Source organism: Desmodus rotundus, chromosome 5 (genome assembly GCF_022682495.2).
Source record: "Desmodus rotundus isolate HL8 chromosome 5, HLdesRot8A.1, whole genome shotgun sequence".
NCBI lineage: Eukaryota > Metazoa > Chordata > Mammalia > Chiroptera > Phyllostomidae > Desmodus > Desmodus rotundus.
The window spans coordinates 151466563-151493992 of record NC_071391.1 but is presented as its reverse complement, the minus strand read 5'-3'; the positions used below and the strand labels follow the sequence as shown (position 1 = coordinate 151493992).

General features: G+C 53.2%; 1 protein-coding gene across 2 annotated transcripts in view; it reads left to right on the top strand.

Annotated features, from left to right (window-relative positions):
• The window catches only part of PLB1 (phospholipase B1), a 180108-nt gene that overhangs the window by 3954 nt on the left and 148724 nt on the right, over positions 1-27430 (top strand). The window contains exon 1 of one of the 2 annotated variants that reach the window (XM_071221572.1): positions 5340-5389. The exons of the other annotated variant lie outside the window; for it this stretch is intronic. Coding sequence (XP_071077673.1) covers positions 5355-5389 — 35 coding nt within the window. The 5' untranslated portion in view covers positions 5340-5354. Of the gene's footprint in view, positions 1-5339; positions 5390-27430 lie in introns of those variants that run through there. 2 annotated transcript variants of the gene reach the window in all.

Here is a 27430-nt window from a genome sequence, read left to right as displayed (position 1 = left end):
GGCATATACCTTTTCAGTAAAAGGTTTATCTTTGCCTTAAGCAAGTCCTGTCCACGATTTCTGTAAATCTCGGTTAACACACTTTTGAAATACCAGAAGTAATACCCTCGAAGGGGCTGTTAAGCCTCAAGAGAGCACCTAGTCTTGTTAACTTTCCTATAATCCAATCTCACCTTGCTTTCTCCTGCCTCCACGTTTGCTCCCTCCTTTATTTCAAAACGCACAAAAGAAGTTGCAAAACTGTTATTCTCGGGAGCCTTTGAGCTCTTCTCCCTGGCACATGTCATCAGTTTGGCTCGAATAGACTCATAAAAATTCTCTACAGGTTTGAATGTTTCTTACGTCAACTGTGTTGTTGGCGCAGGTACCACTGAGACTTTTCTTAAAATGGGGAGATTTACTTTGAGGTGTTGGGAGCTGCAGAGGGTTATGGAATGGGTGGGAGGTGGGTGATGTGGCTAGAGTCACATGGGGAAGACTCCTGCAGGGTGCGGTGGAGGGTGTGGAGGAGGGGTCAAGGTCAGGGCATCCCAGGGAAGATCCAGAGCTGGAAGGGAAGATCCAGGACAAGAGGCTGCTCCCAGGAGTCCAAGCTGACTGGTTCCAGGCAGAGAAACTTGGAGGCAGAGGAGGAGCTGGGTCCAGGTAGGGAGGCCCGGGTCCTGAGTTTGGTTTCAGGCATATGGTGAGGAGCCGGCTGGATCTGCAGGTGTGTGTTCCGCTGCAGGGCAGTGGCGGGCCTGCAGCCTGGAGCAAGGGCAGGAATTTCCCTCTGGAGGAAATCACAGACGGTTGCAGATGGGTGCCGCCGTGAGTTCATGTTCCCAGCCGGGCCGGGCCTCGGCCCTCTTTCCCTGGCCAGCTGTCTCTCTGGTTCCCCAGAAGGGGTGTGCAGACTGCTTCCTCTCTCTCAAACTTTCCCTCAACCCCCTCGCCTCCTACTTCGCAGACAATGGAGGCTACCAGAAGGGGATCTCCTCAACCTGCCCTTGCTAAATCCTCAGGGACCCTTCGCAGTCAGTTTCCTCCTCCTCTTCTCCTGCCACTGACCTCCGGCTTGCCGAGGGCCCCTTCCCAACAGCATTAAAGGAGATCCAGGGTCGCCCATCTTAAAATTGACAGGAACCCTCCCTCAACCCCACACCCCATCTCAGCCTCCCAGGCAAGAGTCTCAGAGGAGTTATCTTTTCTTGCTGTACCACTTCCTCACCCCCCACTCTTCCCCTCAACCCACTCAAGTCTGCTTCCACCCACACTGCCCTGAGACAACTTCCTCTTGACCAAGACCTGCAGACACATCTCAGCCTGCCTGCCCTTGACCGTGGCACAGCAGCCGGCACTGCTCACCGCTCCCGCTCTGAAATGCGCTTTTCTCTGGCTTCCCTCTTCCTTCCCTTGACTCTCATCTCTCTGTCACCACCACCAAGCCCTGTCTCACCCCTCCATATGTTTTATGTCTGCATGTTCTACCCAGCCCCAGCGTCCCTCACCTGGACATGTACCGCCACCTCCAGTCCTCACCCTGCAGCCTGGTTGCGTGTGTTCCTGGCGAATTTCCTGCTGCTGCAGGTTCTGGGGTCCAGGGGTCATAGCAGGAATTAACTGTTTAGACTGCAACAGGCCCTAGCCCCTGCTTCTTGTTGTCCAGTGCATTTTCTCTAAAAGCTTAGCAGGATCCTGGTCAAGATGGGGAGTATGAAAATGTTGTGTTCACCTGCTCCCATGACCACATGAAAACTACAACTGAATTACAGAACCATCATTAAGAACCACCTGAGACCTGGATGGCATGGCTCAGTGTGTTGGGTGTTGTCTTGCAGGGTAAAGGGTCGCCGGTTTGATTCCTGGTCAGGGCACACGCCTGGGCTGTGGGTTCAGTCTCCAGTCGGGGTGCGTACGAGAGGCAACTGATTGATGTTTGTCTCCCACATCGATGTCTCTCTCCCTCTCTTTCTCCCTCCCTTCCCCTCTCTCTAAAAATGAATAAATAAAAATGAAAAAATAAAGAACCACCTGAAGACTGGCTGTGCAGAAGCCCCGTTACAAGGATATAAAGCAGCAGCCATGTCAAGACTAGACCTTGTGCCTTTTATCAGCAACGTCAGAAAACAATGCTGCAGGCACTTGGCTGGCAAGAGCATAAGGTCAGCCCCAAATAAAAGTTAAAATAGTGGGAAAAAATCTTAGCAGGCTTTAAATCTATCTGCTCCCAATTTATTTCTCATCTAAAAGCCACAGCTAAAGGTCTAGATTTGGACACTGCAGGGGAACCCAGAAGGGCTTGAGAAGGAGAAATTCAAACCCTCCCTGTGCCTAGCCACACCAAACCGCCAAGGTGCGAAGTCTTCTAGAGAGATGCACGAGGGGATCTTCTCCCAGAGCCTGAGAAGGCCCACGTCGAAGGTGCCTTCACTCCCTGGAACTCCAACTGCAAGACCAACGACTGGGATGCGCACCCGACTTCCCTCCATTCCTGCTTCACCTCTCGTCTCCTCCCCACTCTCCTCCGGACCAAAGGTCAGGGCTTTCTAGTCTGTTCTCTCCTTTAGGTAACGCTCTGCAACCCATCTGTCAGGCCTGCTTCTCGACATCTTAAAGAGGAAGTTAAAGATATCCAGAATGTCCTTTTTCTTAGCAAAGACTGCCCTTCAATGCCGTTGTCTGCCTGAAAAATCTTATTTCGGTTGTCAGAAGCTACATATTACTATCTCCTTCTTTGCACGTGTCTGCGTGATAATCTTCACTCCACTTCCACGGCGAGCAGATGATTGCATTAACCAGGAAGAAGGTCACACGGGCAGAAATGCAAAAGAGAAACACAAGTTATCCTGCTTTTCAAAATAGGATCTTATATCATTAAAGACTTCCCACTTTGCTTAGGGTAAGTCCGAAATGTGTAAGAGGGCCTGAGCCCCGCTCATCTCCCAGCCTCAAACTTTCACAGCAACTGCCATGGATTTCTCAGTTCCTTCAACACACTTTGCTCGGGACCTTCCTAAAATCTTTATGTAGTCTGGAAAGCTCTTCCCTTTCTGTTTCATTGAAAACTCCTATTCATTCCTCAGGTTTTAATTTAAATAAAGGCCACCGTATTAGGGAGGATCTCCCCGAGCCCACACCATCCCTCAGAGAACACTGTGGCCTTGAGACTGTCGATGGGCTGAGTGCCTCTGGAACAGGCCTGCCCGGAACATCCTTAGAGCATCCTGGTCTCTAATCTAGATTAAAAAGATAAGTTTCTAAAATGAAAATCTGCTTGAAACCCTTTGGAGTTTCCTCTTTTCACTGAGGTTCAGGTCAAGGTCCTTTACGTAGCTCCCAAGGCCCTGTGTTGACCTGCCCCACCCACCCCCACGTTCAGCGCTGACCTAGACTACACCGTCTTTCAGTGCATTACGGGGGCCAGCCTTTGCCTACAAGTCTTCAGGTGTGCTATTTCTGGTACAGACAACTCTCATTTACCCTTTGGCTCTTAGTTGAGAGCTGCACAGATTGATTGATCGATGGATTGAATTGAACAATTCATTCATCCTCTTCTGCGTACCAGGAACTGAGCTGAGGAGAAGTGCTGAGGAGACGAAGCGAATGAGACAGGCCGAGCCCCTAGTCTCCTCCATGTTACTTTCCTGGCCGCTCTCACCCCAAGGCTGGGAGGGCTATGTGTCTCTCCTCTGGTCTTCTCTCGGAAAAGCCCCAAACGCTGACTTAGCATGCTGTTGTAATGATCGATTGCTTGTCCATCTCCCCTGGTCATCCATGAGCTCTTTGTTAAAGGAACTGTGAACCATCAAAGTCCTTTGCTCAGAGTAGTTACAAGAAATAGGAAATGGCAGAGAATGGATGAGCTGGACCACAAGAGGCTATGGCCCGGGGCACGGGGCAACTGTGGCCCAGGGCGAAGAGACGGAGGCAAAGACAAAAGAAGAGGCCCCTGCTCCTCCTCCTCCCTCAGGGAGTTACAGAAAGCGTGGTCTGTGAAGTGTGCCTGGAGCCAGACACAAAAGGTCACATGTTGTATGACTCTGTTTATTCCATTACTGGAATAAATAAACCCAAAGAGACAGAAGGCAGGCTGCTGATTGCTGGAGGCTAAGAGGAGGGAGGGAGGGGGAAAGACAGGTGAATGGGTGTGAGCTTTTCTTTTGGGGTGATGAAAATGTTTTAGAACTTGGTTGAGGTGGTGGTTGTACAACATTGTGAATGTACTGAATGCCACAGAATTGTACACTTTCCAATGATTACTTTTTTGTTATGTGAATTTCACCTCAATAAGGGAGGGAGGGAGGGAAGATATGGGGAAGGGAGGGAGAAGGAAGGATGGAAGGAAGAGGAGAAGGACATAGAGCTAGAGGGAGGGGCTGTGAGTATCTTTTCTTTGCCTCTGTCCGTCCTGAGCAAGACCCCTCAGACTCTGGCTGAGATCTGCTTTGGCAGGAGAAAGGGCCTCCCAGAGCCACCTGGTTCTCCTCCAGGGACATAGAAGCTCACAACACCAGGACACTGGCCTCTGCAGGCACCTGGGCACTGTGTAAGAGTATCACACCTTCTCAGACACGGGGACTGGATGGCAGAATTAGTCAGCCATTCAAGGCTTTAAATCCCCTCTGAGTCACTCATTAGGTAGGTTCCCCTGGACAAGTCACTGAACTTCCCTGAACTTCCTACTTTTCATCGGCAGAATGAGATACAGACACCCGCTCTGTACGGTTGTTGTAGGCATCATGTGAGCTGATGTACTCCAGGTGACTCAAACCCAGTCAGCCCTGCATCACGGTTAATGCCGTCCTTCTGCAGGCATCCTTCCGTGTTACAACACGGGGGAGGTGGACCCAGAGAGTGGAAGCAGCTAATTCAAGGCCACCCAGCTGGCTCGGGGCAGGCCCGCGCTTCCTCTGCAATCATTTCTACCTGCGTGGTCAGGCCTTTTCTGCGAGTCCCTAACTGATCAGAGGAGTTGATAGCCTGCACGTCACACCCTAACAGCTACCCCCACCCCTCTTCGGCAATGGAATTAAAAAACCACAGGTTGCTACTATTTCCCAGCCCTGCCACTAATTTATGCGAACAGGCACCGAGTGGTTAAGTTACCTGCCCAAATTTACACAGCAAGTAAGTGGCCAAGCCAGGTCAGGAAACTGCCTATTTGCATCCTCTGCACATTTCTTCTGTGAGGTAGTTTATTGTCTGTTCTTTTGAATTTGCAGGGTGCATGGGCGCTCAGGCAGCATTATCTGGCGGAAAGTGTGAGGGGGAGCCGCTCCAGGACTCCTAGAAGAACATGGGCCAGGCTGGGCCAAGCCTGGGGTAGGGATATGCCCGTCTCCCCCCACCGCCCCCCGCCAGGCTGGCAGTGAATGCTTCCAGGGGCACACCAAGTTCCAAGCAGGAGGTGAGCCACCATGAGGTTGCGATGGGAAGACAGGTGCCCCTTTATTCACAAACGAGCACAGTCCTGGGAGACTTTCTGGAGCGGGGGCTCAGTCTGGTTTCTTCTAACCCTCAGGGAGCTATGGCAGACAGTTTTGCAGCTTGGGGCACCCCATGGACAGCGCTGGGATGCTAGCATCTATTCCCTCCATCTGCAAACCCAGATTCTGGCTTCCAGGTGCTTAGAAGTCCCAAGGAAGATGCAGGCCAGTTGCAAAGGACAGATGGCCAGGACTCAGCCAGCTAGTTACTGGATGCAGGTGGCTGGTCAGCATCCATGGCCGACGCAAGGCTTGCCTTGACCCAGCCCAACAACTCATTTTGGTCACTGGGGCAAAGGGGACTATAGCCCACGAGGCCCAGGCAGATCTCTGGCTGGCTGCCCAAGTCCATGGGCATGCCCCGGTTACCTCTCAGGGAGGGCAGATACTGACGGCCTCGGAGTGCTCAGCCCTCAGCACCTGGAGCTCCGGAAGAAGCTTCTGGTGTCAGACCCTCAGCTTGTGTGGTCTGGGGCCATCACATACTCCACATCCCTGCCTCTTGACCCCTTCTCCCAACTCTACCCTAGTCTGTAAGGAGGTAGAGACACTGAGCAACAACTGTCTCTCCATCCAATATGGCACCTGGAGGGGAATGCAGGGCATGAAGAGAATCTGAAATGGTTCCTATTTCAAGCGAACCTAGGCTCTTGGTGTGAGGAAGTGTGAATATCACGGAGCCCATTCGTCCCACATTCTTAGCATTCCAGGGGTTGAATTTTCTCTATAACATTCCAAAGGCAGAATGGTTACCCAATCATTGCTTGAATCCCTCCAGTGACAGGGAGCTTACCATCCTACAAAGCAGTTCCAGGCAGTTCTCACGGCGGGAGAGTTCATCCTTGCACTGGTCCTTCCCCACACCATGTCCCGTCTGCTTCCTGCTTCTTCCACCCGTGGTCCCCACAGAAGATGGCCAGTCCCTGTTCCTCACGGCTTTCCGAGATTAGAAGACAGTGAATGGGTCTCTTTCTCCAAGAGAGGACACCACGGGATTTAGCTGGAGGAAAGAAACCCACGGGCCCAGGGCAACCGTGTGGCGGCTCTCTAGGCTGTTCGGATGGCGGCCACATAGCCATGCGAGCTGGGGGACCTCACCCACTGTGGAGCCTTTCTGGGTCCCTGGAGCCTGGAGAGAGGGGCACAGGGTCCTGGAGAAAACACTGTCCTGAGAATCTGACCACCAGGCTCCAGTCCTGATGTGATCACTTCCTGGTTGGGATCCTTCAGACAAGTTGCTTGAACTTTCTGAGCTTTTTAGTTTTCTACTCCATAAAATGAGCAGATATCTGATTGCGCTGTTAGACGGGACAGCTGGCACATATGGGAAAAGGCTTCGTCGACCAAAAAAGCTCTACAAATAATTAACCAATTCAAGTGGCTGTGGAGCTGGGAGGCCTTGGGTCTGGGCCTTCCGAGTAGACGTAGGAAGTGAGAGTGAGTAAGTGAGCGTCTGTGGCAGAGTGCCTTTTAAGAGGGCTTTGGCTCTCCCTCAAGCCATGTGGCTGGTCCTTGGCACCCTAAGCGGCTCCCCACTGCAGGTCAGGGTCTGGAGCGATAGCCGGGCGGGAGGTGCCCCGCGGGGTCCCCTGGCTTCCAGCCGGTTCTCCCCTCTCAGGAGGCCCCAGGGCTGCCGTCCAGAGCTGCACCTGCAGACTCTGCACATCACAGCTGCCTTCACTCCCTGCCCAGCCTTTAAACACAGGTTAATTCTAATCCCCCAATTAGAATGGGTTTTATTGAGAGAAGTGCGGAGGGCCTGGGAGTCAGGAAACCCAGCCTAATGGCAGTGGGGGACTTAGGAAGTGAGGATCTCATCTAATCCAACCCCCTCGTGGACAGGACAGATGAGGCCGTGGGGGTGGAGTGGTGGCTGGGCTGAGCTTGCTGCACTGGGGTCTCCTATGTCCAAAGCCAGGGCTCTTCCTGGCAGCTGGCTGCTCTCGGAAGACTCTGTGCACCCAGCCCACGCCCGTGACCCCACCCTGGCTCTCTGGCAGGCCTGCGTCCCGTGGCCGGGCAGAGGTGGCTGCTGCTTTCAACCTCCCTCTGTCACGGGAGCAGAAAGGCTGGGGCCTCCACAAACAGCAGCGTGTCGCCACCCGCCTAACCCCAATCTGCTTTATCCTGAGTTAGCAGAAGCTCCCGGGGGATGTACTTCCCAGGTGGGGCCACGCGAGCAGCCCTGTCCTTCCTCAGGTCACATGGTGCCCTAAAGGTGACGGTGCTGCAAACAAGGGGGGACCCTGGAGGAAGGGGAGCAAGGTCTGGATTATCCTGAGGTGAGGCTGGGGGTCAGGCAGCCTGTCTCCGTGGGATGCATCCCTGCCCTAGGGGGAAGGCCCCATTCCTGGGTCAGCACCCCGAGCTGGCAGGGATGTTTGCCCAGCTGTGGTCAGACACGGGTGCTGGGCAGAGCCACGCTGGTGGCTTCCTTTCTTCACCCATCCTCTCAGCATAGGCTCCCCAGCTATAAAGCAGGAACAAGTCTCATCCCTTACCTGCCCGAGGGGACAGGGAGCAGGAGTGAGATAATGTCTGCCCGGCTCAGCCCTCCATGGAGGGAGGCAGCCTCTAAACATAATGTATTTTACTGCCTAGAGCTCAGCCTGGCTCCCTTCTGGGGGCCTCTACTGCACCCTGTCCCCCAAAGACAGGCTGCAGGTCCCATAGGCCAGTCCTAGGCATGGCTGAGGGAGCTTCTGCTGAGCACCCAGCTCCCTGGGGCCCGAGGCCCTGGGCCTGGATTCATTCCTCGCAGCCCATTGTTCAGGGTTCAAGGAGCCGCCACCCGCCCTTGGCATTCTGGTTCAACCAGGAGTCTGGGCGGCTGGGTGTGGCTGGGGACTAATGAGCAGGGCGCGCCCCCAGGAGTTGTTAGGAGCAGGGTGACAGCTGTGGGCAGGTCCCCACCCACGGCCGAGGGTGGGCCCAGTTACACAACAGTCACCTGTGCTAGGGGCACAGCGTGGCGCCTCGCCTGCTGTTTATTTTTAAAAAACAAATATTCAGCTTTGGTGGTGCGGGCAGGAAATATTTTCAAATATTTAAAGAGACACCATGCTAACACCTTTTGAAATCTCCAGATCTATTGTATTAGGAAAGCTGCTGCAAGTTTGAAGGATTCTCACCAATTGCAAAAAGGGTAGAATGCCCAAACCTTGACTGGCTTCACGTCTCCCTCAGCTGACCCTTCCCTGTGGTTCTCGAAAGGAAGAGCCTTTGCCCGCCCCTGGGTGTACCTGGAGGCTTGTGTTCTGGCCCTGCTGTTGGCTTGGGAGGGTTCCAGTTCAGAAAAAACAAGGGCAGGTGGGCCCGAGAAGGAAACTGTGATGGGAAAGTGTGCACCTGCTCCGCAGGTGGAGGCTACGGGGTCTGGCCACCCAGAGTGAGAGTGGACCTCCACGTGGAGTGGAGCCGGAAGAGGCTGTTCCTCTAGGACCTTGTCAATATCATGCGTGTCTTGGACACAGGGAGGGCGTCTGCTAATGCCCCATCATTTCCTTCGTCTGACAGCCTTGCAGTTCACTGGGGCAGGCCCTGGGGATACGGAAGGGCCGAGCAGTCCTTGGGAGAGCTCTCACCAACACGATTTCCCATCTAGCGCCTCTCTTTTGTGCCCAAGGCCCCATCCAGCTGCCCAAGACACCACACCTCCAGTCTTTATCGGGCTGCTGGGAACCCCATTGCCTCTGCTGAGAACCCCAGGAATGAAATGCACACGTTTTCCCTGTCCACCCCCCGCCCCTCATCGGTCCATGGCTCCAGACACAATGGCCCCTTCAGACTCCAGGACACGCTGAGCTCATTCTTCTTGCCTGGGCAGCCCACCAAACTGCTCTCCGTACCTCTGTTTCCCCAGTGCAGTGCAGAAAGTTAAATCCCACCTTCCCTCTTCTGGGAGTCTTCTTCAGCCCAGCTCTTAAAATCTGTCTCAGTGGAGGGGGTGTTGGAAAGAGGTTAATTGTTAGGGCAGGGAGCAGCGCAGTGAGGGGTCAGGGTGGAAAATCTGGAAGTAGGCTCAGTTTTGCGAGGAGGATGGTTATAGACTGTGGTGGAAGGGGTGATGTAAGGGGGGTGCGCGGGGGCTACACCTAATTTAGTGGGAGACCTTGAGCAAGACTATGGCCCATCCAGAGCCTCAATTACCCGTTTACAAACTGGGTATTGTGAGGACCACACGACATGCCCTTACGAAAGTTTTTAACACGGACCCGACCCACAGGAGACGCTTAGTAAACTCCAGTTCTCTTCCCTTTTCCCAGGAGGCAGCAATCTGCTACAAAGGCGGGAGAGCCTGTAAGTGCCCCTAAACCGCTTACTCCCCCCAGAGCACTCGTAGAACCCCGAGGAGGTAGAAGGCCTAATCAGCAAGGGCGCTGGGGACTGGGAAAACTGGGTGTTGACAAATCGCCCAGCTCCGTGGTCACCATGCCTGTCTCTTAATGAGCCTGAGTTCACAACAGCATGATTCATGATCTGCTGCTTCTTAATGATGTCCTTTCTGTTTGCCTTCCTCCCGCCTGGGCCCAGCAGTTGCGGCCACTCCATTCCACCGTCCACATCACACCTCAGCCACGCAGCAGGCCTGGGGTCAGCCCCCAGGCTCCCCAGCCCTGCCTGAACCTGGACCAGCAGAGCTTGAAGGGAGTCCTAGCCAGCGGCGAGGAACTCGGTGTAGAAAGCCCTGAGCTAGCCCCCCCCACACTTCTGTTAAGAGATACAGGACTTGGTAAAGGCCCTACAGTGTGTTATCGGTGGGGTTTAGGTTAGCAGGCTGAGGCCTCCCCGTGCAGGGCTTCCTCGTGCTCCCTCACCTACTTCCTTCCCTCAGTTCCACTGCACAGGACACGCACCTGAGACAGGGCCTTCCGCTCCTCGTATGTACCAGCCTCTAGGGGCTGGCTGGGCTTGTGGGCCAGGGTGTCAGAAATGGGTTCATGGAGAGAGGTCTCCTGAACCTTCCTGCTCCATCCCTGTTTGTCCTCTGGGGAGCCCAGGTAGGCAGGGACTGAGGTGGAAAGGGTCCTGATGTTCCTTGGCCCTGGAGCCAGGCACCCTACAGAGAGGCCTTGCACAGCCACACCCGTGCGCTCTTACTTCTCCACTACCTCCCAGGCCCACGCTTCATAAGTCACCGCCACGCCGCCGCGGTGGGTAGAGAAGATGCTGGCTGAGTGCTGAGGTATAGCAACAATGGAAGTAGAGAGCAAGATCAACCTCTAGAGAATTCAAGACCCCTCCTCCCTCCAGACTCCACTTTCTCCTGAATGTTTGCAGAGAGCAAGATGTTGGGCGTTGTAGTCAGACATACAGAACGACTTTGTCCTCTGCCTGGGACAAAGGGGAGGAGGGCCAGACCTGCATCCTTGTCAGGGAGGTTCACATGATGAGCACAGCCCAAAGGGCTTCAGGGCCCAGGGTCCCCACAGGCCAGCCGTCCCCTGAGCCCGGCTTGCAGCCCCCAGAGGGCAGGATGTGGGCTGGCCTGGGCACCCTGACCAGCTGTCCTTGGCTGAATAAGGTGGTATGTGGGTCCAGGGCGTGGGGTGGGAAGGGGGTAGAGACACAAGAAACCAGGCTCTTCAGGGTAGAATTCATCAGGGAGTCCTTCCGGAACTTTTTCTTCCAGTCGCTCAGGCCATGTTAGCATGTGAGAACTTCTCCTCTTCAAAGCCTGTTGTGGTGCCTGCAGAGAAAGCCAGGACCCTGCCGGGACCCTGCCGGGACGGACTCACTGCCAACAGTCAGACGGAGCCAGGGCCAGGTGCCCTGAGAGCAGGGTCATGGCAGCGCTTGCCTCATTTTCTTTTAGATGGGATTGTGTGGTGGTAACACGAGCCTAACCTGAGCTTTACCTCGGCTCTTCTACTTGAAGAAACTCCGTAACTTATATCAGAAATTGTTTGTGTGTGAAGCCTCATATGTAAGGTTTGTTAGGTTGTATGTGGTGGCATATTTTGTTTTTAAAATTGTGGTCAAGGACACATTAACATAGAAATTAGCGTCTTAACTGTTTCGAAGTGCGCAGTGCAGTCGCCTTAAGTATCTTTGCGCTGCTGTGCGAGCGTCTCCAGAACTTGTTCGTTCTTCTCGCAAAACTGCAACTGCACCGGTTAAACACAAGGTTCCCCCTCTTCCCCTTTCTCCAAGATCCAGTGTATTTTGACAGATGCATGCACCGATGTAGCTACATCTCCAATTAAGATATAGCGTATTTCCATCACTAACTTACCTTACCCCCCTTTCTGCTTTTTAAAAAAAGTATTACTAATTATAATTATAATGCTGCACATTAGAGTCTCAGAACTTTTCCGTCGATCCCCGCCTCCTACCCCGAGGCAACTACTGTTCTGATTTCTATCATCATAGATCAGTTATGCCTGTTCTAGGACTTCATTTAAATAATACTGTACTGAAAGCACTCGTTCGTGCTAACTTCTTCCGGCATCAGGTTGCTGAGCTTCACCCAGGTAGCACCTGTGAGCAGTTAGTTCCTTTCTATGGCTGAGTAGTGTTCCATGGAACGAAGGGACCCCAGTTTGTTCATTCACCCACGTCTAGACGGACACTTGGGGTGTTTCCAGTTTTTGCTATTGTGAGTACAACTGCTGTGAACATTTTTGGATGAGAGTTTTTGTGCCCCTATCATATGTTTTCATTTCTCTTGAGTAAATAGTTGGGAATGGAATTGGTGAATCACAGGGTAGCTCTATATTTAACTTTGTAAGAAACTGCCAAATAGTTTCCCACCATGGTTGTATCATTTTACACGCCCACAGATGACGTCTGCGTTGCAGTTACTCCAGGTCCTCGCCAACTTTTGGTGTTGTTGGTCTTTTCAGTTTAGCCATTCCAGTGGGTGTGAAGTGTTCCTGCACTGTGGTTTTCATTTGCATCTTCTGATGAACACGGTGACATTGAGCAATTTCCACTTATTTATTGGTCGTTTGCAATCTTCTTTTATGACATGCCTGCTCAAGTCTTTTGCTCCCTCTCATTTTTTGTGGGTTTTTTTTTGTCTTTTGTTATTGATCTGTTGGTATTTTTTAATATATTCTGGATATTAGAACTTTATCAGATCAACATTTCGTGAAAATTTCTTTGTAGACTGGCTTGCCTAGTTTCTTCACAGCGCCTTTTGCTTTTTCAAAAAATTTTGATGAAGTCCAACTTATCAATCTTTTTTCAAAAAATCGTCCCTGCTTTTTATGACCTGTGTAAGAAACCTGGCTGAGCAGTGTAAGAAATGTTTGCCTTCGGCAAGGTCTGAAAATTTTCTCCTCTGTCCTCTTTTAGAAGTTTGAGGTTGTATGTCTAGGTTTATAATCCATCTCAAAATAATTTTCAAGTATGACGTGAGGTAAGGGTCAATGCTCTCCTTTTTATATATGAATCTCCAGTTGCTGTAGCACCACGTAAAATGAGAAAAACTCTCCTTCTGCCATTGAATTTCCTTGGTGCCTTTGTTTATAACCAATTAAGCACGTATGTGGGGCCCTATTCCCCTGATCCCATTGTCTATTTTTATGTCAGTACGATACTGTTTGATTACTGTAGGTTTATAGGAAGTCCTAAATCAGGTAGTGAGAATCCTCCAGGGGGAGCATGTTTTTGAAACACCAACTCATTTCCCCCAGTATTTATCCTTTGCCCTTTGACCCTCAAGCAGCTTTCTCCTGAATGCTGAGGGGAAGTGAGCACAATCCCAAAATGCAGGGTTTTGAAAACCAAGTCTTAGGGGAACAGAGACACAACGTTTGGGGAAAACAGCATGATAGCCAGCAGCTCCCCCTCCCCTTCCAGTCAACAGCCCTGCTCAGACTAGGGAAAAATCCCCTGGGCTGAGTGGAAGGAATTAAGAGTGACGCTGCTCCCCTACACCCAGACTCAGGAGCCATCGGGGCCTCAGGGGACGTGCGGCAGCCTGGCAGAGCCTCCCCTCTCTCTGACGGCCCAGGAGTGGGAGTGCGAATCCTGGACCCTCCCCATGGCCCTGAGAGAGCTGTGCCCTGAAGGGGCCGTGGGGACAGAACAATGGCCGTCCCAGCGGAGGTATGGACAAGTGGCCCTTAGGAAGGTCACCCCAGTGCTTTGGCTCCCTGTAAACCTCCCAGAAAAAAAAAACAAAAACAGTCCTGAAGCTAAGAAAGGAGGGCAGGGGAACCATGAATTGACCGTGATTAATATCCTCCTGCTCTGGTGATGGGGGGGAGGGGGGAGGGGTCTGAGCTGAGTATTAGGAAAGGAAGTTATCTCTCTTCAATACCTGAGTTTATTGCTTAAGTTTTATTCTGGCTTTATATGCAGCTTCTAACAAATGACACCAGAATGACTAAGCCTAATGTTAGCAAGGAGTTTAGATGCGGAGAGGACCCATCCTTTCTGGTGGGTGCGGAGCTGGCAGGGAGGAACCAGGGGGCACCCCGTCCAGCTGGTTTGTCCTCCTCGCTTATGTTCCAGCCACCATGTTCAGGATTCATCCTCAGATGTCCTTCTGAGTTCTAGTCCCTCTGTCCCGGGATGCCACGATGCAGTCTTTCCGTTCTCATTCACGCTCTTGTCTCGAGCAATTCCAAGGGCATTACCCCGGGCCCTGAGTGACACCTTTGGTATCCTCGTGGAGCGAAGCTTGGGGGCGAACCCCATTTTCTGCGTGGGAGTGAGTGTCCGAGGAGGTGAGGCTCCGAGTGAGGACACCGTCCCGTCTCGGTTGCAGAGCACATTAAGGTGGGGCTGCCTCGTGCTTCACAGGCCTGGCGTTATTTTTCGTGCCGTCCCTGCCCTGACTACGCCCATTTTAGGTATGGGGAAACTGATGTTCAGCCCTACTTACTAAGTGCCGGGAGTCTAGATTGCGTGTTGTGTTGCTTATGTTAGCAGGTTCAGCTTGCACCTGAACTCCAAGAATGTAAAATAGACATTTCAAAATGCATTGAATGAATACATTCCTTTGCTGTGATCCCATTTCCACTAAACGTTCAGAAATGAGGCACATGGAAAGTGGAAAACAGACCAAAAATATTTGTTGACTGGCACTGTGGATCAGGGTGCACGGGAGAGTGTGAGCACACCCACCCACTGCACACCCTGCAGGTTGGGCCTTGGACTAGGGCTCTTGGAAAGCAGCCAAGGCTGAGCTGCCAAGTTCAGGGTTACTCTGGGCCTGGCGGTGTGGGGGTGCTTGGGTCAGAGTAACAATGCTCTGGAGCTCAGTGAGAGGCCCTGCACCCACAGTTCAGCCAGCCCAGAAGGGTGTTGTGTTGTCACCCCGCCCTGGGAAGGCCATCCTCACTCAGGGGTTGGAAGCAGGGTCACAGGACTTTGAGCTCATTGCTAAATAAAGCTGAGGGTCCTTCCCTTAGCAAGGACCCCAGCACGTGTCAAAGCACCCAGCTCAAGGGAGCGCTGAACTTGTTCACCTCCCAACAGTCGGGCCATGACGCTCGTGGGCCTCTTACTCATCCTGAAGTCATCAGTCTTGTTTCCAGGAGAGTGAGTAATTCAGGGAGGGCGGGGGAGGGGCAGAGGACTCCAGGGTGGGGTGGGATGATGTTGAAGACGCAGTGTGTCCCAGAATGAGCCCTCATCCCTCTTACTCCAAAGCTGGAAATGCTACTCTTTTTGAGAAGGGACGTATTCTTAATCTGCCCCAAAATGTGTGTGTGTAGAATGGCGGCAGTTTAAGGAGGCGGGAAACCAGAGCAACTTTTCCCTTTGTTCCCAGGTAGCTGAGGACGTGCAGACACCCAGAGCAGGCATGCCAGTGGGGTGCCTTTTGGACTGTGTCTGACACAGTGTTGCACTTGTCGCTGCCAGGGGAACTGAAGCTTGGCGAGGTCATATGAGTCGCTCGTGTCCCACCAGGGGACATAGCAGAGCTGGGATTAGAACCCAGGTCTCTCGCCTAGTCCAGCATCTCAACCTCTGGACTGTGAGAGCATCCTCTCACCAGAGGGCTTTGCCAATCTTTGGACTTGTTTTCTCTTCACGATCAGCTTTCCATGGCTGGGCTCCTGCTTTCCTATACCACGCTCTCAGAGGTCTTGGCGGTGGGTGCCCCTGGTGAGGTTCCACCCCAGGTCAGTTTCCCCTCCTCCTGCCCCAGGGCTTGGCTGCCTTCAAGGTACAACTTTTCCCATGTCAGTAACAGGGGGGAGAGCCAGGAGACCACACAGAAAATGGAGAGCCGGTGAGCTGGTCAGCCAAGACTGTGAGCGGTGACCGAAGGTCCTTCTGGCTGAAGCCTGAGGAGTTAAGCACAGTACCCAGGCATTTCAGCTGCCATCGGCCGAGCCCTCCCCTCCACTCCCTGCCCCGGTGCCCGAGTTTCTGATGTTTCCCAGCACACTCCTCCCCAGAGAACAGTTGGAATACACTCTTAGTTTTCTGGAAGAGGAAACCCTGCAGGAAATCCCTGGAAAAGGAGCTCCCACATTGTGGGCACCTACTCTGTTCCCAGACTTTGTGCTGTGTTTTACATTTAGAATCTGCTTGGATCTTCATCCCGCCAACCCCCCCCCACCCCCCCACCGTGAGGTAGATAGTATCATCCTCCTTACATGATGAGGAAACCGAAGCTTCAGAACTTATGTAACTTGAGCTACATCACCAACTAGTAAGTGAAGGAAGCAAAATTTGAATCTAGATCTGATAGCTCAGCGCTCATTCTACTGAATCATCTTGCCTTAGAAAGTCTACAGCAGCGTGGGGAATGTATCCGAACCGCTTCTTCACTGACGCTGGCTTCGGGTCTCGATCAAAGAGAAGGGCATTGCCAAGGGAGAATAACTTCTTGAGATCAGAGCCTCCTATCAGCTGAACTATTGAAAATGTCTACAGTGAAGTCCTGATGTGATTGAATTTGGAGATAGGGTCTTTAAAGAGGTAATTAAGTTAAAATGAGGTCATAAGGGCCCTTTTTCGAGGTGGCTGGTGTCCTTTATGAGAAATCAGCACACAGATTCAGAGGGGAGACTGTGTACAGACACAGGGAGGAGGCAACCTTCTGTAAACCAAGGAGAGAGACTTAAAGAAGAACATCCATGCAGACCCCTTGATCTTGGACTTCTTGCCTCTAGAACTGTGAGAAGATGAACTTCTGGGTTTAAGCCACCCAGTCTGTGGCAGCCCCAGCACATTCATTCCGAGTCCATTCTAAAAACCATCTCTGTGTCCCTAGCCTCTGCACACAGCAGGCGTGAATCCACGCGTGTTGACAGGCTGAAGAGCCGTGAACACCGTGCGCCTCCAATAGGCAGAGAGAATTCACAGTGTGATCGTTGCAACCAGCCCCAGCCCGCCTGTTGAAACTTCCTGTTTCTGAGGAACAGAGGCTTTTGCAGATCCCAGAGGACATCCAGTAAACCCAGCAACTCTTACCAAATAATTCTGGTTTTGATGAACTCAGCGGGTATGAATCAGAAGTGGGCAGAGTGGCGTTTCCCTTGAAATATATACCTAAGGTTGTATGTTAGAATGAGAAGCTAAGATGTGTCTGGGAATTTATTGCCAGCAGGGAAATACTGGCAATGTTGGCACCCTCAGCCACGCGGAAGTGGTCTTTCCTCCTTCTGCGCTACTGGGAGCCGCTGCGGGCTTGGGCAGGACTTGTTCCCGAAGGAGAAGCAACCCCTTGGTATCCAGGGCCCAGCCTCATGTCTCTCACCAGGGTCTCTTATTTTACAAACAAAATGCCAGCGATGAGGGTCACTCCTGGGAACCCTTGTCATCTCGGTGGGCTATGGCCTAGAAGGGGGATCTGGCTCCAGTTTCCCCAGGAGGAAGCCCTCATCGGTTTGGGATGGACAGAGCACAGAGCTGGGAGCCCCCCTGCCCCTGACTCAGGGAGCCAGGGGTCCTGCGATGGGATCAGCCAGGGCATGGGGGAGAGCGCTGAGACGGGGCGGGCCATTTGTATCCAGGGAAGCTCAGCTGTGCTGCAGGGCATCTGGTGGAACTGGCCACGGCCAAGGAGGAGCTGTAAAAAGTCCTGGAAAGTGATTTCAAGCAGGGGGTCCTCAGGAGGCCTGGTGGTAGCTGAATTTGGAAATGGCCCTGGCTTCTGAGTATGTCTGGGCCCCTGTTGGCTGAGAAGCCTGGGCAAGCTCCTTTTCACCTGTCTGCTGGGGGAAACTGGATGGAGCTCCGAGGGTCACGGGAGGGCGGAGTGGGGTGGTGATGTGTGATAAAACCTGCAGCCCAGCATGAGCTCCACCACCAGAGCTGGTCCTGTCTTTTGAGTGAGCCAGTCCCCAAAGGATCAGTCACTTGCCGGCTCTGCATGAAGAGGCTCCTCTCCCCAGAGGGTCTCCAACCCTGACGTCTGGGGTGTGTACCTTCTGGTGGCCTCGCAGCCTGGAGGATGGCAGCTCTGCCCCTTTAGGGTCTGGCTTCATCTACCTCCTCAATCTCATTTTTCGCCACCTCTTGCTTCACCCTCTCAAGAACTACTTACAGTTCCCCAAATCTCACCCCCCAACCCCCACCAAGCTCCGTGTTTTCAAGCACGATGCTCCTTCCTCTGCCCAAACTCCCTTCCCTTCTCTTGTGTGGCTCTTGCCTACTCCTCCCACTCGATTTATCCCCCGCCCCCTCCCTTGAGGAGGCATTCCCTCTGCGTGGAGCCCTGCCTGCTGGCCTGCAGTCACGTCCTGCCAGGCCCCTGCACACCTACACTCCACAGTGGAGCCATCTTTCCCTTCCAGGCCATTGTTTCCCAGGTCCTGTGAGTTCCCGCTCCCTCCCGGGCACCTGATCTCACGTCTGAAACGTAACAGCTCAAAAAACATGTGTTGAAAGAACTAATGACTTACTCAATGAATGACTTCTCCTGGATATGGGGGGCCACTCTCACAAATGAGTCACAGGGCCCGAGCCAGTGTGCCTTGCCCCCACCCACTGACCGGGGTGAAAGATGACGTCCTGAGTTACCCTTAATTCTCAGAATCACCCATGCCGTCCTCTTTCTTCTCCTTTTGCTCCTATCTGCTTCTCATCCCCCTCCCCCTCCTTCCTTTTCTTCCTCCTCTGGGGGCGGCACATCTAAATAAGGCAATGCTGTCTCCCGCCCCCTTCTCTGTATGCGGTCACCATTGTCACCCAGCTAGGTCCCTTGGGTAATGGTGAGATAGCATCAAGAGCTGGATCCCCAGAGAGGAAGTGGGACAGATAAGGGTCTGGGATGCCTTGAGCTGGACTGACAGGGAGACCTTGATGCTAGTGTGGGATCTGGGAGGATGGGCGGGGGAGGGGTTTTCCCTGAGAAGGCCTGGGCCAGGCAGAAGGGGCATGGGGTGTGGGGACTTGGTGGAAAGTTTTTGGCCTCTCAAAGCCTCCACATTCCAAGACACCCCTGGTTCTGGCATGGGTGGGGAGGGGTACCACCCTGACCCATAGGACTCACACCTGGCTGCCTCTGGTCCTGTGGGAAGGGCAACTGTTTCCCCCAACCCGACTCAGAGGGTCAGGCAAGAGCCCGGCGGTGACGACTCCAGCCTCCAGCCACTGCCCCTTTTATCTTGTTTTTCTCCCCGTTTGCTCCCCTTTCCTTTCCAAAGACTCCCTTCCTCTCATTAAATGTCTTAGCGGTATTTCTGACATAAGTGACGAGGGTCTGGCCCTTCAGACCACTGCCATTTTCCTGCTGTGCACTTGTCCTCGAGAACAAAAAAATAAATTAGGGCTCTGCTTCTGGAAAATTGATGTCTGTGGGGCCATGAGGAGAACAGAGGTGATATTTGTGACTCCTAAAAAAAATTCCACAAATGAGTGAATAGAAGGCAGCTTCTGGGGCTGGAGAAGAATCGCACTATAAAGAATAAAAGGATTGCCGCCTCAGGTATCTGTCTGGTGGGAAAGGTATGGCGTGAAAGAACCCCAAACGTTGGCTGGTAAATAAGTAAAAGTAAATAAACCAAGGGAGGCAGACAAATCAAAGGATGTTTCTTGGTATGTTCTCAATGGGCAGAGAGTGCTGGTTGGGCACCGAGCGGTGCCTCCGGGGGCCTCCCTTCTCTCTTGGCTCCCCAGTCACCTCCTGGTTGGTATCCTCACTGGGCTGTGAGGCCTGATGGGCAGGGCTGTGTGTATCTTTTCTCTCTCGGTCCCCAGTGCTAGCGTAGAACCCAGCACAGCACGTAGGCTGATCCTGTAACTTACCGTCCAAGCTGGGGCACTTCAAGAGTGAAAGGAGGCTATTAATAATGATGTCGGGACAAGAGCTGTAATCTGGGACTAATGAATTCACGAGTGAACGACAAATGAATGATTCTTAGGAAGACCGAGGCTGTTGGCACCGAGGCTCCCGTGACTTCCCACATCTGTTGATGCCACTGTCAAATAGAAAGTCCCCTTGTGTACACACTGCGTTTAAAGTCCATCTTCATTCTCCTCCTGCAGACGAGGGCTCTCACTACAGAGGGAAAAGCTGGGCTGAGCCCACAGAGGGCCCTCCCCGAGGTGCCCTGCTTGCCTGGGCACCAGGCACTGTGCTAGGCATTTAATTGTTCTTTATCACATTTAATCCTCACATCAGCCTTGCAAAGTAGATGCTCTTGTTACCTTTTGCAGGTGAGTCAATGGAGGCTGAGGGGAGTTAAATAATGTGCCCGATGTCACACAGCTACCAATATCCGAGCCGCAACCCATGCCCCAGACTGCCAGACACTGAAGTGTGTGGTTTTGCTCCTCCCCAAACTTGCTTTTGTGTGGCCTTCTCTCGGGGAGACAACTTAGAACAGAGGCCTAGGGGTAGAGGAATCCCACTTAAAACAGCACACCTGTTGGCCCTGCTCTGTGCCCCAGTAATCTCAATTGATTGGCTGAAGAGGAGCTATCTGGGCTGGAGCCAGGGCACTGTCCCATTGGGAACAGAGACTTTGCTCCCCCAGGCCAATCCTATGTCTGATTGCAGGGTAGCCTCCTGGAGGGCGTGGTGGCCAGGCCAGGAAGGGGAGAAGTGGGCTGTTCATAGGTTGCAAGCCCTCCAATGTCCCCACGGGAAAGAAGTCCAAGACTTCCAGGTTGTGCCTGGGCCCTCACCGATTGTGAGAGGGGGTTGAGAAGGAGACGGCAAATCCGGACTCTGGGCCAATGCTGCATCTCCTGCCTCCTGCCCCCTCCCCACCCCTTGGAGGGCTGTGGGATTTCCTGATATTTGGCCATTTTCCCAGAAAGGCCACCTGTGGCCCGGTTCCAGCCCATCAGGAGAGCAGGCCCTGGCTCAGGGTGGACCATAGCGCACTCGAGAGCCCGGCAGGGGCCTGGCCAGGCTAAAATGAGGAGGGGAAGCAATGCCAGGATCTCCCCTCTCTCATAAGATTCCCACGTCCTTGAGGGGAGAGGGCTCTTGCTCAGTTACTCGGGGTGGATGGGGGGAGTGAGAGGAGGTGGGCCTAGGCCAGCCTGGGCACTCCCCACGTTCCTCCTCTACCTGCCCACCTCTGCCTGCCCACCTCTGCCTGCAGCTCTCAGGGCTGCCCGCCCAGTGCCATCTTTGAGACTGCCAGCCAAGCATAGCTAACTGGCGCCCTCTAGTGCCTGCCTCTCATGCCCCAGTCAGCCCTCTGGGAATATCACATGCCACTGCCCTGAGGCAGGCCATGTGGACAGTCCCCCAAATCTACCACTTGTCTTCTAAACCAGGACACTTCTGGGAGGGACAGGGGATCTGCTGATAAGAATACTGGGACAACAGCATCCGAAAGGACTGTCCCAGGCAAGTTGGGCATCTGGTCACCCCACCCAGGCCAGAAGCACCCCCTCCCCACAGTCACCACCAGAACCATCTCTGGGAGCCACCTCATTAAGTAAACGAGGTAACACATGTGAGACAGCACGAGGCCTCGGAGGGCCGGTGATCAATGAACACCTGTTGGCTACATTTGGTGGGGTAGTAATCATCTAGCTCCGGGGCCCCTTTCCAGCTGGGCGGACTGGGGAAACTCCTGGCAAGAGCAGGGAGGACTCTGAAGTTCTGGAGTCTGGCGCCTCGTAAAAGGGCTGGCCGTGGGGCTTGGCATGTAGAATAGTGGCCGATAGAATGAACCCAAGACATCCCTCCAATTGTGATCCGGGTCTTGCTGGGGAGTCCAGGGGAAACCCGACCCTCCAGCAAGAAGAGGCCATTCTGACAAGGCGCCTTTCCACGCCGGATTTGCAGATGGGCCCTCCCTCTCGTCACCTGTCCCCCTTGCACCAGCTTCAGCGACGACCTCTGCTCTGCTGGCGTCCTTGGTGACTAACACAGGTAAGTGTGTGCGCTGACACGTGTCCTGGTCTCCATTCCCCCCTCCCCCCTCCATTTCCTCATCACTCCCTCCTGGCTTCTGACGACCAGGCCTCAGGGAGCTGTGATAGCTGCTCACTCCCCAGGGCTCTCTGACGTGGGCCGGGGAGCGGTGGCAGGCAGCTGTGACCCCAGCACCAGGCGTACCAGGTGGGGCCCCACGACCCAGCATGGGGACCTGAGTCTTCCCCTTGGGGAGCAGACTGCTGCAGAGGAAACAGCCACACAGGCAAATAAATCTCATGGAAAGCCCCAGGGTCAGAGCCAGGGCAGGGGGACTGAAGCAGGCTGTGGAGTGCAGAAGAGGGAAGTCTGGGGACGATCCCATATGAGGGGAACATAGGGCTTGGCTTGGGGGCTGCCAGGGGAGGCATCTGGGATGGCACTGCCTGTGTGTCTGGGTAGGTGTGACTCAGAGACATAGAAGCGACTTTGGCAAAGTCAGGGAGATTTGGGTGCTGGGTTCTCCTTGGTGTAGGAATGACAGAGCAGATCTGGTGCCTTGTGTGGGAAAGGGAAGAAAGATTCCAGTTGGATTTTGTGTTCCCCAAACCAGTTTGCCCACACCCTTGGCACCTGTGCCCCGTGAACGACCTGTTTGGAGCCATGCGTGTCTGGGCCTGAGAGGCCGCCACACCTACGCGAGGCCAGCGGTCTCTCCAGCAGCCACGGGGTCACCAGCCACAGCTGGAGTGGAGGGAAGGCCGACCTCTGCCTGCTGTACTACACTTAAAAGGCAAAGGAATGTCCCCCTGCTCCTCACACAGCCCCCACCCCAGCCAGAGGGCAGCCACAATCCTTGGTGAGTCTGCTGTGGTCTCTGCCCCGTGCTGACTCCAGTCCAGGTATCTTTCTCTGCTCCACCTTTTCCCTCCTCGGGGCCCTGGATCTAACGTCAGGCTTTCTTCTGCTCACTGTAGCTTTGCACAACCAGCAACACACACAGGCTTTGGGTCTGGAGCAAAAAAACCTGGGTGTGAGATCAGGCTCTGCCATTTACCAGCTATGTGGCCTTGGGCAGGTCACACTCTTGAGCCTCAGTTATCTCATCTGTAAACTGGGCATAATAACACTCAATGGTCCGTATCTCGTGGGGTTGTCATGCTGTTCAGGTGAGGTGATGCAGGTGCAAACACTTGGCGAAGGGCCCCGCCAGTGCACGGGATTGTCATTGCGTGTCTCATACCACACGCAACCCAAACAGAACCCTCACCCCAGAACAGAAACGCATGAACCGAGGGCTGCTGAAGTGCCTGGCACTGCTCCTTTACTTTCTGTTGAGACTACTGTGTGCCAGGCACTGTTCTAGGCACACAGGCTGTATCTGGATGTCTAAGGCCCAAGATCCCTGCTGTCTTGGAGCTCACATTCTAGGGGAGGAATGCCTCTGCCCCCCAATCTGCCCAGAATACCCCCTGACCTGTCTCCTGCATCCACAGACCTAGCCTGAAAGGCCCAGCAACATTGGCCACTAGAAATATCTTCTGCACTACCTCACAGTCACCTGATGTGGCAGAAGCCCTTGAGTGGAAAAACAAGATCATTCTGACCCTTGCTAGAACACTACTCACGGCATCACATTGAATCATGGTCTAATTGCCCATTTTCCAGATGAGGAACTTGGGGTCCAGAAGAGTCAACTGCCTTGCCCTAGGTTTTGCAACTGGTCACTAACACAATTACCCAGTCAGTCAACAAACAGTGAGCTCCTGCTCTGTGCCACCCACTGTCCTGGGCACGGGGGCCAAGGCTCTGCCTTGGCGGGACCTACATTCTGTTAGGAGGTGAACAAAAGAAATAGGTGAGCGAGTAAGCTCATTTCGGGCAGTGCTGAGTTCTGGGCAGAAAACCAGATAGGATAATGGGAAGGGGGTGACTGGGGATTAGGGTGGTCCAGGAGGCCACATGAGGAGGGCGCACTCCAGCAGAGAAACCGAGATGAGGACTTAAGGACTCCGAAGAACCCCTCCCTACACTTACAAGGCAAAGCAGTGCGTCTGCATGGCTGCCCAGTGGAGAAAAGAAACAGCAGAGGGGGAAGGGGCTGTGAGCCCCCTTGGAAGGCAAGGCTCTCTGAGCCTAGAGCTGGGTAACCGTGGAGTGAGGAGCAAGTGGTTCTCCTTATTTCACAGAGCTCCAGGGGGCTGGGGCTGCTTTTTTTTAGACTTGATCTTTTAGAGTAGTGTTAGGTTCACAGCAAAGTTGAGGAGAAAGTACAGAGAGTTCCCATCTAGCCTATGGTTTCACTCATACCCCCTGTCCCACACAGGTAAAGCCCCCTCCCCCCATCAACATCCAGCCCAGAGTGGTCCACCCCAGAGTGGTCCATTCGTTACAGTCTGTGAACCTGCGTTGCCAGGTCACTATGTCCTGGCGTCTGTAGTTTTCACTAGGGTTCACCTCGGTGTTCACGCTGTGGGTTTGGACAGATGTGTGGTGCCCTGTGTCCACCTCACAGTGTCACACAGAATAGCGTCACTGCCCTAGAAATGCCCTGTGCTGCACCTCGTCATTCACCAGCTCTCCCCTAGTCCCTGATCTTCCCCCGTCTTCACGCTTCGGCCTTTTCTAGGGTGTTACATAGTTGGAATCATGCCACGTGGAGCCTTTTCCGATTGGCTTTTTCCGATTAGTGCTTTGTGTTTAAGGTTCCTCTCTGTCTTTTCATGACTTGATAGCTCATTTCTTTCCAGCCTGAATGAAATTCCATTGTCTGGCCATAGGGGCTGCTTTTGTTTAGATTTTTTTTTAATTTGGACCTTTTATCTAGCTTTTCCTGCAGCAATTTCAGCCTGTGAGTGCTTTCATTCCCCAGTAATAGGCAGTGGGGAGGGGGAAGGAGCAGGGAGGAGCAGGGGTGTGGGTGGTACTGGCAGGTGGCCCAACTGGGAAAGTGTCCTCTCTGGGCCCCAGGCTGCACTACCCCTGGCACCCAGCAGGTGGCCACACCACCCTGTTCTGGCCAACTTCTAGCTGGCAATGACTCTGCAGGACGGGATTCTTGGGACATCCTGGGAGGGTACAAGGTAGAAATGGTTCCCTGTGGGCCACCCCTCTCTCAATTTCTCTAGGCAACTTGGGCAGCTGAGCTACGTGGTTTGGGGAAAGGAGAGGGCCTGGAGCATTTTGCCATTTTTGTTCTTCAAGGAGAGAAGTTGTAGTACCTGGGCCTCACACAGTGCTGTCTTCGGGAAGCCTGGAGACTTCCCAAAGTCTGGTCCTCACAGTGGGATCTGACGCCAGGGAGGTAGTTCCCTGTGTGAATAGTGCTGTTTACAAGCGGTAGCCTCCCGGGTGAGGAGAGGACAGGGTGCTGTATACTGTGCTCTTGGAACGAGCCGCCTAGGGGGACACCGCTGCTGCTGAAGGAGGCGGCGCCCTTTTGTGGGCGAGGATGGGCCTGGGCAGCGGTGATGGGACATGCAGACTGCGGTCTGTGCCTGCCATGGAATATTGTTCAGCCCTAAAAAGGAATGGGATTCTGATGCATGCTACAAAAGGAATGAACCTTGAAAACATTCTGCCAGCTAAAATGAGCCCGTCACCAAAGGGCGAGTATTGTGTGGCTCCACATTTGTGAGGTACTGGAATGGTTGAGTTCGTGAGACAGAAGTAGAATGGTGGTTGCCAGGGGCTGGGGGGTGGGGAACAGGCGTTGGTGTTTAATGGGAAAGGAGCTCATTGGGGAAGATGAGCGCATTCTAGAGGTGGATGGTGGTGACAGTTGTACACGTGAGTGTACTCGATGCCACTGAACTGCGTACTTAAGCATGGTTAGAATGGTGAATTTTATGTTGTGTATTTTACTACCATAAAAACGCCGTTAAGACATTGATTGGACCAGGATCACAAAGCCCATATTGTCTCTCCCTGGCTGCTCACACGACCTCCCTCCACAACGGTCAGCCAGGATGGTGCGGCTCCCACCCAACACTTCAGGGTGGAGGTCTCACTACCTCGGAAGAAACTTGAAACTCAGATGGCAAGATCTGTGTTGGTGCTTAATTGCTAAACCTCAGCTTCCTCTTATATAAACTGGGGGAGCCCTGGCTGGTGTGGCTCAGTGGACTGAGCATCAGCCCTGCGAACCGAAAGGTCACCAGTTCGATTCCCAGTCAGGGCACAGGCCTGGGTTGCGGGCCAGGGCACAGGTCACTGTTTCTTTCACACATCCGTTTCTCTCCCTCTCTTTCTCCCCACCTTCCTTCCCCCTCTCTAAAAATAAATAAATAAAATCTTTAAAAAAATAAATAAAATAAAATGGGGGAAATAATCCTCGACCTACCCCACCTTGCAGAAGTGTCACAGGATCAGTGAGGTGGCCCACATGACAGTACTGTGTAAACCGAAAGGCATTCTCTACAGATAAGGAATCGTGGACATTATCACCCTAACTGCCTCGCTAGGACAGTGACTCCGTTTGGGGACAGCTCTGGTTGTCGGAAAGTTCAGGCAGAATTAGGAAGGGTCAAAGGTCGCCGTTGGTGTCACTTCACCTCTACATCTGTCTTAGAATGTCTGTCCCCTTTTAGCAACGTCACACCCCACCCCAGCCCCTTGTTACCACACACGCCGACCTGCCCGTATTGTATTCCTTTGGAGCTGCGTGAGGGAACACCTCCTTGTCCCCTGAGTCTCCTTTACTCTCAAACTGCCATCACACTCACAACCAGAGGTGCAGGGATTTCTGTCCGTTCTCCACATGCCCTTCCCCTAGCAATTCTGCGACACCAGCTGGGTGTCCTACAAGTCAACTCAATTCTGACACTGTCTACCTGGAGGTATGTCAGATCCCACAGGTTAAGGGCTCAGTCCCACAAGACTGTCCCCTTTCCCAACTTCAGATGTCAATTGCAAGTCCAGGTTGTCACCTATGCTGTTGACTAACGGCTGTAATCACAGGTTCCCAGGATCCCCATCTTGGGTTTGATTAGTTTGCTACAGCAGCTCACAGAACTTGGGAATACCATTCACTGACTGTTTACCAGGTTATTATAAAGGCTATAACTCAGGGACGGCCGGATGGAAGCGATGCACAGGCCGGGTGTGTGGGCGGCGTGAGGGATGTCCGTGCCCTCTCTGAGCACTTCCGCCCACCTGCATGCTCTCCGGACCCTGTGATTTGAGGGTTTTCTGCAGGCCTCCTCACTTAGGCCCTGATGGATCACTGCCGCCAGCTCCAGCCCCTCCTCTCTGGAGCGCAGGGTCCTTTCTGGATCTGGAAATTCCAAGCTTCTAAGGATGGCTCCATCTTTCTGGGGACTGGCTTCCATCCAGGAACCCACCGAGAGTCACTTCATCAGAACAAACGACACTGCTACCACCCAGGAAAGTCCAAGGGTTTAGGAACTCTGTCAGGAACTGGGGCCAGAGACCAACTCTTAGAACAATAGATGCTCCTTGTGCTCTTATCATTTAGGAAATTACAAGGGTTTTTTGTTGTTGTTTGTCTGTTTGTTTTAGGAGCTCTGTGCCAGGAACCGGGGGCAGAGAACAATTCTTTATTATCTCACAGACATTAACGTGCCACCTCCTCCAGAAAGCCTTTCCAGGTGCTCGCTGCCTCTTTCTCACCAGGCCAGACAGGGTTTCACTGCTGTGCGATGCCACGGATTCATGGGTGAAACGATAGAGACCCAGGTTTGAATTCTGCCATGACCTACTATGCATTTGA